General features: G+C 38.5%; 1 protein-coding gene across 2 annotated transcripts in view; it reads left to right on the forward strand.

Annotated features, from left to right (window-relative positions):
• Nucleotides 1-13,203, forward strand: part of stab2 (stabilin 2) — a 247,856-nt gene that overhangs the window by 150,972 nt on the left and 83,681 nt on the right. For both annotated transcript variants that reach the window (XM_039761804.1, XM_039761805.1), the window contains exons 42-43: nt 2,621-2,746; nt 7,471-7,544. In XM_039761804.1, coding sequence (XP_039617738.1) covers nt 2,621-2,746; nt 7,471-7,544 — 200 coding nt within the window. The remainder of the gene's footprint in view (nt 1-2,620; nt 2,747-7,470; nt 7,545-13,203) is intronic.

Consider the following 13,203-nt stretch of genomic DNA (forward strand, 5'->3'; position numbering starts at 1 on the left):
CACAGCATGAAGTTATGGGAAAGAGTAGTGAAGGCTAGATTAAGAAGTGAGGTGATGATTAGTGAGCAGCAGTATGGTTTCATGCCAAGAAAGAGCACCACAGATGCGATGTTTGCTCTGAGGATGTTGATGGAGAAGTATGGAAAATGCCAGAAGGAGTTGCATTACGTCTTTGTGGATCTGGAGAAAGCATATGACAGGGTGCCTCGAGAGGAGCTGTGACGTTGTATGAGGAAGTCAGGAGTGGCAGAGAAGTACAAAAGAGTTGTACAGGATATGTACGAAGGAAGTGTGACATTGGTAAGGTCTGTGGTAGGAGTGACGAATGCATTCAAGGTGGAATTACACCAGGGATTGGCACTGAGCCCTTTCTTATTTGCAATGGTGATGGACAGGTTGACAGACGAGATTAGACAGGAGTCCCCGTGGTCTATGATAATAATTCTTTGCATTTATATAGCACTTTTCACACTACTCAAAGCACTCAGCAATTGCAGGTTAAGGGCCTTGCTCAAGGGCCCAACAGAGCAGAGTCCCTATTGGCATTTACGGGATTCAAACCGGCAACCTTCCGATTGCTAGTACAGAGCCTCCGAGCCACCACTCCACCACGTGTCATTGTGATCTGTAGCGATAGTAGGGTGCAGGTTGAGGAGACCCTGGAGAGGTGGAGATATGCTCTAGAGAGGAGAGGAATAAAGGTCAGTAGGAACAAGACAGAAAACGTGTGTGAATGAGAGGAAGGTCAGTGGAATTGTGAGGATTCGGGGAGTAGAGTTGACGAAGGTGGATGAGTTTAAATACTAGGGATCAACAGTACAGAGTAATGGGGACTGTGGAAGAGAGGTGAAAAGAGAGTGCAGGGAGGATGGAATGGTGGAGAAGAGTGTCAGGAATAATTTTGTGACAGACTGGCATCAGCAAGGGTGAAAGGAAGGTCTACAGGATGGCAGTGAGACCAGCTATGTTATATGGGTTGGAGATGGTGGCACTGACCAGAAAGCAGGAGACAGAGCTGGAGGTGGCAGAGTTAAAGATGCTAAAATTTGCACTGCTTGTGACGAGGATGGACAGGATTAGAAATGAGTACCTTAGAGGGTCGGCAAATCTAGAGAGATGAGATTGAATTGGTTTGGACATATACAGAGGAGAGATGATGAGTATATTTGGAGAAGGATATTAAGGATAGAGCTGCCAGGTAAGAGGGAAAGAGGAAGGCCTAAGAGGAGGTTTATGGATGTGGTGAGAGAGGACATGCAGGTGGTGGGTGTGACAGAACAAGATGCAGATGACAGGAAGATATGGAACAAGATGATCCACTGTGGCAACCCCTAACGGGAGCAGCAGAAATAAGCAGTTTTCTGCCATAGGACATGTCTTTCAATCTCCAGTTGCTCCATTGTATTCTGTCTTCTGCTTTGTTTCACTTCTTGGTATAATTTACCACCTTTCAGATAGTAGAACATGTTCCGCCTTGACCTTCTTCTTGATTTCTTTCCTTCCGGTTTTCCCTTCAATGCTATTTATAACAGTCTTGCTCCTCTTAGTGTATGTCACTTATAGTTCACTTTCCAGCTTCTCACCTCTTCCAACGTGCAAAGAACAATGAGGATCTTATGAGCTGGATCACCCTTTAGGGGAATCGCGCCACATGGCCGTAGTGGCGTAATTGACACTCCCTCACAATGCGGGTAATGTGCCTCATTCGGGACTCCATGAGCAACACAAAGTCAAACCAACGGTACCCAAGGATTCTCCAAAGAGTCATAGTACTAAAGGAGCCCAGTCTCAGGTCACTGGATAGCGTCCATGTCTCACAACCATATAGTAACACAGGAAGTACCAGGACTCTAAAGACTTGGACCTTTGTCCTTTTGCATACATATTGGGAGTGCCACACACCCCTTTCCAGCAATCTCATGACCCCCAATGCTCTCCCAATCTGTCTACTGACTTCATATGAAGAGTCACCAAGCACATGAATGTCACTGCCAAGGTAAGTAAACCTCTCGACAAGGTTGTTTACTCTCTCTGCAAACAGACAAACTACTGATGGCTGTGCCCAAGAGCTCATTAAAGGCCTGGATCTTGGTTTTTATCCAGGACACTCGTAAGCCCAGACACTGAGACTTCTTGCTCAGTCTCTTGAGAGCCCTGATCAGAGCCTCCATTGACTCCGCGAAGATCACAGCATCATCAGCAAAGTCAAGATTCGTGAATCTTTCTTCACCAATAGATGCCCCACAGCCGCTGAACCCCACGACCTTGCCCAACACCCAGTTCATACGCGCATTGAACAGAGTAGGAGCTCCTATTCTGGTTCTGTGATATGAGATGTGCTTAAAATAATTTATAATCTGAGATAAAGGAAGGGTGTATAAGGAAAATAGTACCAGTCTGACCAGTGGCTCCCCATAACTCAGAGGAGCAGTAACAGACGTTAATTTATGCAACTGAGAGTCCAACCGAGAGACTCCTATTAGTTAGATATGAGGAGAACCAGTCCAATACAGAGCCAGAGACCCCCACAGACTGTTCTAACCTATTAATTAATAGCTGATGATCCACTACATTCACAATAAATTGAGCTGTACTTATGCTTTGTTCTCCCTTCTTACAGCTGTGGATGCATGCGCCAGTAATAATGGAGGCTGTTCATCTCAAGCAGTGTGTAAGAGGACTACTCCAGGGAAGCGTGCTTGTCTTTGTAATGCAGGATACACAGGAGATGGGGTCATCTGCCTGGGTAAGTATAAAAACATCACATAATGTTGTGCAACATGGAAAAGAAAAATTTGCATTATGCTCTCTTGTGAGTGTAAGGTAATATGTGTCAAGTTTCAGAATCACATTTATTGACCAAGTATGCAAGCATACAAGTAATCTGTCTCCAGTTTTGATGGCTCTCCAAGTATAAGTTACATAATCGACATACGCACAACTGTTAATCACATACCTGAGATAAAAAAACAAGACAAAGAATGGAAATACAGTATATATAATATATGCATAATATATGCATGCAAAGTGTAGAGTGCAACACTGAAAAACAAGTATTAGTAATAGATAAACAGTATTGCAAGACCCCGGGGGTGGGATGCCCAGCATGATTAAGCTGAATTAACCATTTGTGAGCTTGATGGCCTGAGGGGGAAAAAAAACTTATTTCTGCTTGTTTTGGTGCATATTTATAATGACTGGCCAAAAAAAAAAGGTTGTGGCCTGGATATGAGGGCTCAGTGATGATCTTCCCTGCCCGTTTCATGACTCTGGAATAGTACAGGTCCTGGCACCAATGAGACTTTCGGTAGACCTGACGTTTTGTTGTAGCTTGTTTTTGTCATGTTTAGTCACTGATACGCACCACACTGTTAATGATGAGCTGGCAACAGACTCAATGACTTCTGTGAAGAACTGAATCAGCAGCTTCTGTGGAAGGCTGAACTTCATCAGGTGTCGCAGGAAGTATATTCACTGTCATGCCTTTTTTATAATGACCCCTACATTGGTCTCCCATTTCAAGTCCTGGGAGATTATGGATCCCAGAAACATGATGGTTTCCATAACTGTCACAGCAGTAATAAGTATGGAAAGGGAAGATAATATTGTGAGACCTCTCCTAAAGTCCACTGTCATCTCCACAGTTTTGAGAATGTTTAGCTTCAGATTCTTATGACTACAAAGGGCCAGATGCTCAACCTCATACTGTATACACACTATTCATCCAATTATAGTTGTGTCTTTCACATATTTGATAAGTTTGACAGAGGGGTCCATGAGAGGTGCAGTTATTAGTGTAGAGGGAGAAGAGCTGTGGGGAAAGCACACACCCCTGGGGGGCACCCATGTTGATCGTGCAATAGCTAGATGTGAGTTTCCTCAGTTCTACTTGCTATTTCTATGGGTCAGGAAATTGGTGATCCATTGACAGGTGGAGCCAGGGATGAAAAGCTGGGTGAGTTTCAAATGGAGGAGTTCCGGGATTACGGTATTACTATTATTGTTGCATTACTCACATTGGATTACTCTCATGAATTTCCCTGGGATTTCTTTCCAGTATTAAGAGCCACAAGGCTGTGAAATGAAGTTTTCAAGTATCCAAGATTTCTTAGGACTGTTACATTTCAAATCATACCCTTTTATAGGCAAACATTGGATCTTAAAGGGAAAAAAAAGAGTGGTACATTTAAAATTTGGGAAACATATTTGGATTAGCAGCTGTGAGCCTGATAAACCCACCCTTATTTATATTTTAATATTTTATATAGCACCATTTAATTTCAATGATTGCATGAACATTCAATTGAAATTTCATACTTTACCAAAATACAAACCAAAAAATAAAACATGTATGGACACAACTGGTAGGAATTGGACATGGGTAACTGGGGCTTCGTTTTTGGTGCCTTTTCCACCATGCTTTACATAAATTATAAACCAGTGCAATCAGGATCATTAATTGGTGATTAAAGCCTGTCTGTGTGCTGGTTTTCTGTTACACTAAGCCAGGCTTGGCATCACCAGTGGGGCAAAAGGGGTTGGCATCCCTTCACTTGACTTATGCCACCCCTCAGTTTTGGACAATAGGTTTTTGGAACACTTCCATTTATTTAACGTATGTGGTGGCACAACCACTCATCCATCTAATAAGCACTAACTCCATTCTGTTTTTTAATGCTGAAGGAAGGAATAAAATGTCAGCTTTCTTAGTTCTGGAACTAAGTTTATTTTTGTCTTGAGTCTGTATTTTTTTAGTAAGTAAATTCACTTTCATCTATATATAGTAAATAGAATAGTAAGCTGTTTAGATGCCTGTTTATCTGTTTGTCTGTTTGCTAAAACTGCAAAAAACTGCTGAGTATATTTTTACAAAATTTCATGCCTTGCCATTGGTTCAACTTAAAATATAGGCTATATGCTGTATCAGGAAGAGGGGTTATAATGGTAGTGGGAGTAACTTAAAAAAAACACATGGACATGAGGACTACAATTCCCATCAGGCAGCACATGTTTGCTGGGGCAAGAAAATTGTCATCACCACACACAAAGTTTTGCATTGGCCAAAACAGAGTCTCATAATTCGTATGGTATTCGTTTTTGCACCATTTGGTAGAGTAAAGAAATAATTACTTGAGGACCTCTGTCATTTTTAAGCTCTGTTCGAACAAGATTAGTTTTTACACCAGGAAGTGGTGTAACTTTTGTGATTTTCTGGCAGTGCTTCACTCTCTAACAGCATTTCCTCCGTACCTTTCATTCATGTTTGAATACCGTCAGTTCGGTCAACATTTGCAACCCTTATTATAAGAATGATGTGTCCATTCACACCTCGAATGGGGACTGGTCTGCAGTCACCTGCTTTTCTGTACAAATTGTGTGTATCAGCATGCCAATTGACCTCCGAGGGATAGCACCACCAGTTATTCAGGGTGTCCCTTCAGACACTCGGTAAAATAATTATTACCAGAGGACCTCTGTAACTTTAGTCCCATTTGAAATGCTTAAATGACAGAATTTTACTGAGATGTCCATTCACACAGGACAAGTTTAACCTGGGGTTATTTTTTATGGAGTTTTTACAGAAGGTAAAAGTTTTTTGTAATTTTTGAGATATGAACACTCAGTCCTTGAAAAGTTACTGATACGAGCGATTCAAACAGGGCAAAAATTACTTATGTCCTCTGGTAAAGATTACTTTATCCCATGTCGTAAAATTAATCCAGACTGATAAGTCCATAGGAATGTACGGTGTTTTCTTAATCACCTTATCTGGATAGGTTTCATTGTATTGTAGCGTTATAGCTTTTGTCAAAGATTGTAACTTTTTGACTCATCGTGTTTGTTTATGGCCGTATTGAATTTTCGAAAGACCGTTTTTGTTCAATTTACTTATACTCCGGCATCTCAGGGTTTTTTGGCTAGTTTCACAATAGTTGTGTGCATTCCGTGCATAGTGCAAATATTTTGCATCAACATTTACTGTATGAATACTGCTCGATTTCCCCCTAATGAGATCCAAATACTTCACCAGGCACTTCCTGAGGCTGACGGCCAGAGTTTGATGGGGTCGCCATCATAAAAGAGCTAATTAGCAGTCCCTTCCTATGGTCATTGACTGTTTCTGTTATGGAAGATTAATTTTGGAGCAAGTCAAAGAATCAATCATATTCAGTTTTGTTTGAGCAGAGGTTGTTTATAGCATAATAATTTTACTACAAATAATATGCTGTCACTTTGCTGTCACTTGGGTAGTTGCACTGTATGGACCTAAATATTTCTACACCCATAGAATTCTGAAGGTTACTTCCTAGTTAATCAGTAAAAGTTACAGTACGTGATTTGAAGCAACCACTGTGGGTGCATCCAATCATAACAGGAAAAGTGCCTGTTCAAGTGGATGGAGTTTTGGGGTCAGGTGGGGTCTGGGACTGGGACCCTCCAATGCTGGGTCCAAAAATATTTTCTCTGCAAGAATTTGGCTCCAGATCAAATCTATTTGATGACCCCTGCAGTATATTGTTTCAAGATACATGATTTCTGACAAAAAAAAATATTAACTTCATGTTCTTCCTTTTTTTTTAACCCTTTACATAAAGTAGAAGCCTACTTCAAGTTTGTTTATTGTAAGTCTAGGTAGACATGTCTATGTGCAGTCCATTAGGGCCTCTGTGATCTTTACCTTCAATTAACATTTTGAAATCCAAAAGGCGACCACCGTCAACCTTCATTTTACTTCAATACAAAGTTGCTTTCGATAAAATTATAAATTAAATGCCACTTTTTTCAGTCCCGACATTTGTTGGATATTGTTGCAAAATAAGAGCCATTTTCTCACCCAGTGATGCTCAGACACATTTCCAACTCAAATAAAGGGTTTTATTGAGCCCCAATGCCTTCTTCAGAGGAATAATAACAAAATAAAGCACCAAACACAATCCTCTTTCCTCCTGTAAGAGTGTAGCCCACTGTCTACCAACAGTGACTCCCTAAATTGAGGCAACAGGCTTTCTTTTAAAGTCGACTTGTGAACTGCTTCCAGTCTCCTTTGCAAGTCGTCTGGAGTACAGCCAGGTTGTGCGGGAACCAGGGCCATCCCCCCTCAGCAGCACCCTATGGTGGTCCTCAAAGACCCTGATAGGGTTTCATTTCCAGACTCCATTTCCCATGCAACCCTGCAGCTGTCCTAATCGGAACACTTCCACCTGCTGTTTGGGGGAAAGACCTGCTCCTGGTGAGTCCATTCTCCCAGTCAAATATGAAACCTTCTGTTATCCCGGCCAAGATGCCTGTCCTTCCCCCTTACGATCCACAATGCTCAATACTTTTGATATCACCCTCACAAGACTGGATCTCTGTCGCTTTGACCATAAAGTCTTACGTACTGGATCTTATCAACTATTTTAGCTTATGGGATGAAAACAAAAAAATAAATAGCAGAGTGCACTTCATGTCTCTTTTTTCTCTTTCAAGAAATCAATCCCTGTTTACAAGACAATGGTGGATGTCACGCGAATGCAGAATGCACTCACACTGGACCCAATCAGGTTGGTGTTTTTAAATATATCATCTTTAAGGGTCATCAGAGAAGGAGCATCTTGCCACATTCTGATGTCATCCACATTTAATGCTTGAATTTCTCCTGAGCATTGTTGATGAGCATCACTTTTATGTGCAGTACACTGGATGTGCAGTTTTATTAATTTTTTGCATAATTAATATTATTACTCTGAAGAAAATTTACTATTTTGTAAACTGCAGAGAAAAATGTTGTTTGGCCCTTCATATAAATATGTCTGTATATGATATAAGAAAGCAAGAGAGATTGAAAACAAAGGGTTGAGAAATCAGGGGGTAACCCCATTTAATGGTTAAACGAGCAAAGAAGAGAGCACATATGAGTGCTAAATAATACTGTAGCTTCTGTGTGAATCAACAAAAGAATGATGAAGTCACTTCTGACTCGGAGCTCTGCTGTCATTGGTCACAGATTCTTAGTGGACGACGACTTCTGGTTACTATTGGGCCTTTATAGCGGAATCCCTGAAGGGACAGGGCTTCTTGTGTGCAATTGTGTGTGACAATACATTTTTATTCATACACTAGAGAAAATTATTTCTATAAAGATATTTTTCTTAATGATTACTTCTAACCTGCCTTACTTATATTTGGAAGACAGAGAAAATGCAATCAGAACAAAGGGACTGTGTAAGCAGAAACATAGCAACTGACAAGCAGCACTGATGTCAACATTCAATGCCTCATATTTCTGATGCAACATTTTAAAAGACTGCGAAAAAGGAGAAAATTTATTCAGGCCATAGATACCCATCATTCCAACACATGTACATTATGAATTCAAATGTCAAAATGTCCATCAACAAAGCTCAAAGAGAGTCTCTTAATTTTGTTGACCTTAACCTAGAGACTACTTCCTTTTCATACAACAATGCTGTATAGCATTTTAAAAGCTGTAGCTACAAATAATCTGTTTATCTTTGTCCCAATTAAAAAATTACAACATTGTGTAACAACTTTCTTTATAATAAAAATTGCCTTTTGATGCAGATAGCATTTTTTAATGTTTCTGCAATGTTAAGGATGCAATACCAAATATCGTAAGGAAACACCTTATATATATATATATATATATATATATATATATATATATATATATATATATATATATATATATATATATATATATATATATATATATATATATATATATATATATATATATATATATATATATATATATATATATATATATATATATATATATATATATATATATATATATATATACTATATATATATATATATATATATATATATATATATATATATATATATATGTATATATATATATATATATATATATATATATATATATATATATATACTGTATATATATATATATATATATATATATATATATATATATATATATACATATATACTGTATATATACAGTGGTGTGAAAAACTATTTGCCCCCTTCCTGATTTCTTATTCTTTTGCATGTTTGTCACACAAAATGTTTCTGATCATCAAACACATTTAACCATTAGTCAAATATAACACAAGTAAACACAAAATGCAGTTTTTAAATGATGGTTTTATTATTTAGGGAGAAAAAATCCAAACCTACATGGCCCTGTGTGAAAAAGTAATTGCCCCTTGTTAAAAATAACCTAACTGTGGTGTATCACACCTGAGTTCAATTTCCGTAGCCACCCCAGGCCTGATTACTGCCACACCTGTTTCAATCAAGAAATCACTTAAATAGGAGCTGCCTGACACAGAGAAGTAGACCAAAAGCACCTCAAAAGCTAGACATCATGCCAAGATCCAAAGAAATTCAGGAACAAATGAGAACAGAAGTAATTGAGATCTATCAGTCTGGTAAAGGTTATAAAGCCATTTCTAAAGCTTTGGGACTCCAGCGAACCACAGTGAGAGCCATTATCCACAAATGGCAAAAACATGGAACAGTGGTGAACCTTCCCAGGAGTGGCGGCCGACCAAAATTACCCCAAGAGCAGAGATGACTCATCCAGAGGTCACAAAGACCCCAGGACAACGTCTAAAGAACTGCAGGCCTCACTTGCCTCAATTAAGGTCAGTGTTCACGACTCCACCATAAGAAAGAGACTGGGCAAAACGGCCTGCATGGCAGATTTCCAAGACGCAAACCACTGTTAAGCAAAAGAACATTAGGGCTCGTCTCAATTTTGCTAAGAAACATCTCAATGATTGCCAAGACTTTTGGGAAAATACCTTGTGGACTGATGAGACAAAAGTTGAACTTTTGGAAGGCAAATGTCCGTTACATCTGGCGTAAAAGGAACACAGCATTTCAGAAAAAGAACATCATACCAACAGTAAAATATGGTGGTGGTAGTGTGATGGTCTGGGGTTGTTTTGCTGCTTCAGGACCTGGAAGGCTTGCTGTGATAGATGGAACCATGAATTCTACTGTCTACCAAAAAATCCTGAAGGAGAATGTCCGGCCATCTGTTCATCAACTCAAGCTGAAGCGATCTTGGGTGCTGCAACAGGACAATGACCCAAAACACACCAGCAAATCCACCTCTGAATGGCTGAAGAAAACAAAAATGAAGACTTTGGAGTGGCCTAGTCAAAGTCCTGACCTGAATCCAATTGAGATGCTATGGCATGACCTTAAAAAGGCGGTTCATGCTAGAAAACCCTCAAATAAAGCTGAATTACAACAATTCTGCAAAGATGAGTGGGCCAAAATTCCTCCAGAGCGCTGTAAAAGACTCATTGCAAGTTATCGCAAACGCTTGATTGCAGTTATTGCTGCTAAGGGTGGCCAAACCAGTTATTAGGTTCAGGGGGCAATTACTTTTTCACACAGGGCCATGTAGGTTTGGATTTTTTCTCCTAAATAATAAAACCATCATTTAAAACTGCATTTTGTGTTTACTTGTGTTATATTTGACTAATGGTTAAATGTGTTTGATGATCAAAAACATTTTGTGTGACAAACATGCAAAAGAAAAAGAAATCAGGAAGGGGGCAAATAGTTTTTCACACCATATATATATTTATATGTACACTAGCTGTTCCCTGTGACTCCGCCCGCGTAGTAGTGAAACAGGGCAAGGTTTAAAAATCAATAAACAAACAGGTATCACTAGCTAAGCGGAGGAAAGGTACACTCCAAAATGTGGCGAGAAGTAGACTGATTCAAACAGAGGCTGGCGCGTGAGTGAGGAGGGCCCCACTGTCTCGGATTAGTGAGAATAAATTGCTCCTGCAAGGAAACTATGATACTTAGTACGATGAGAGAAGTCGCAAAATGAAGCAAATTACAGGAAAAAACCTGATCTAAATCTGTTATGCAGTTCTCTCGTGAAAAGCGGACAGACATACAGACAGACGTTGGATATTTTTTCTATATATATACATACATACATACTGTACATACATACAGACCTGAGCAGACCTCTTGTGTGATAATGTAGAAGAGAAAAATTTTATATTAGCATAATTAGCAAATTAACATAAAGAGCCATAAAAAGTAATTAAAAGCTTCTAAAACATTAGATTAAGCATAAATTAGAATGTTAAGCAAATAAGATAGGTCAAGCAAATAGTTAACTAAGAATCAGTCATATTGCATTATTTTTTTAAGTTTAAAGCAGAATTGCTAGTGTGGGAAAAGGAACAGAACAAGAACAAGAAATGACGTGCAGAAACCAGCTTAGGATATGATAAAGAGAACACCTGTGTTCAAGGCTGGGAAGCTAAGGAACGATACCACAGAAATGGCTCTGGTAGGCACGTATGAAACCAGCTAGAACAGTGAATCAGCACAAACAGCAAAAGGCATTGCTGCCAAGGTCAGAGATGATGTAATGTATGGAAAATAACAAAATTAGTATATTCAGGTACTAGCAATAAATATAGAATATATTAGAAATTAACTTTAGCGTAGAAATTAAGGCAAGTCAGGACTGCCACTCAATTATTAAATAAAAGCACATACCATAATTCTTTTTAGTTAAAAGCTTAGCTTTAAGCATCAGACAAACCAGCTTAAAAGTTCGAGAAAGAGGAAGTGATGAGAGGAAAGCCCATATAAGGAAGATGAATGCCTGTACCGGCCTTGGCCAATGAAAGAAATAAGTAAAAACAGAAACTAGAAATGAACAATAGACAGTGAAATACCAGGGGCCCAGTTGCAGAGAGATGAGAAATTAGCCGGACAGGAGTAGAAGGGAGTCAGAGGAGAACAACAAATGAAATAATTGAACGAGGACGGAATGATAAGAAATTGTTATATAAACAATTTGGCCGTATTGGGTTGAGTCCATGTTATTTGTGTTGTTTTATTGCAATAAAGCTTTAAAACTCTGTCTGTCTATCTCGAGTCCTAATAGCCTTCATTTTCCGGTAAAAAGCCTTCTGGTGACAAATTTTTTGCCACGACAATAACTTGTGGTCTTCATTTCTAGTGCAGAAAAGCCAATGTTCAACAGCAGGGATTTATTACAATGGGAAGAATAATTATATTCTGAAAGGATTGGTTTTTATTTTGCAAATTACACAGTTAAAATGTAATTACATGTAATTTTATATTTGTGATATATAACTATATTTAGATTCAATGTAATTCTTAATTTTAATTTATATTTAATTCTTTTATTCTTCAAATATCCCCAATATATGACTAGACCGTTCTACATTATAGCTGAGGAGGTACATGGAAACTGACAAGATGTTACTAAAGTGAAATGGCTTTTATTCACCCAGATTAAAGTTTTAAAGCTGTATCTGGATGAACAGACTTGGTGTCCCCTCATACAATCCTACTTGAAAACTGTAAAATTGTGTGTGGTATATTTTATTGTTTTATTAATTTAGAACCCTGCCAGTGAACAGTTAACCAACTTAACACAGTAGCACGTGCCTTAATTGTGTAAAATATGACCTACACATATTTGCTTATTCATTTATTTTTGTGGATGTCAAGTATTATAAAAAAAAGTAGTGAGATTGAAAATGAATATTATTTTAAAGCCATATGTAACTTCTGCAATGTGGGCTAATTTTGGTTTCAAACCAAATGACAAAGGAGAGACAGATAACTTAAAATTCTCAAGCATTAAGCAATTTGTGAACACTCTCATACTCCACTGTTGACAGCGACATGACTTGTACAGTTTAAATGAAAAATTATACTTTTTTTTAACTAAAAACATATTTAAACTGTTTAAATGAAAAAAAAACTCTCTCCTCCAGTATGACCATCTTACATTAGTTTTTCATTTTTGTTGTTAGTTTTTTGAATAAGATAAATGCCCTACAGGTACAACCCTGTGTTGACTGTTGCTTCTCCTTTAGATAAAAATACTTGAGGTTTGTCACTAGATAGTAATAGGATATTGTACTGTGCAGTCCTTAATGGATGTAATGAGAAGTCAGGGAAAATGACACCTTTTATTGGCTAAGTGAACAGATTACAATATGTAAGCTTTCACGGCAGCTCAGGCCCGTTTTCGTTGTCATTTTGCATGACTTATCACTGGATAGAAGAATGAAGTGGATAGGTCTGATACGCTTCATTGGCCTGAATGGCCTGTTCTCATCTACGTAGATTGTTTTAATGTTCTAGAGCTGGGGTCCTCAATCACAGTACTGGAGGGCCGCAGTGGCTGCAGGTTGCTTAATT

The sequence above is a fragment of the Polypterus senegalus genome, chromosome 8, assembly GCF_016835505.1.
Source record: "Polypterus senegalus isolate Bchr_013 chromosome 8, ASM1683550v1, whole genome shotgun sequence".
Lineage (NCBI taxonomy): Eukaryota > Metazoa > Chordata > Cladistia > Polypteriformes > Polypteridae > Polypterus > Polypterus senegalus.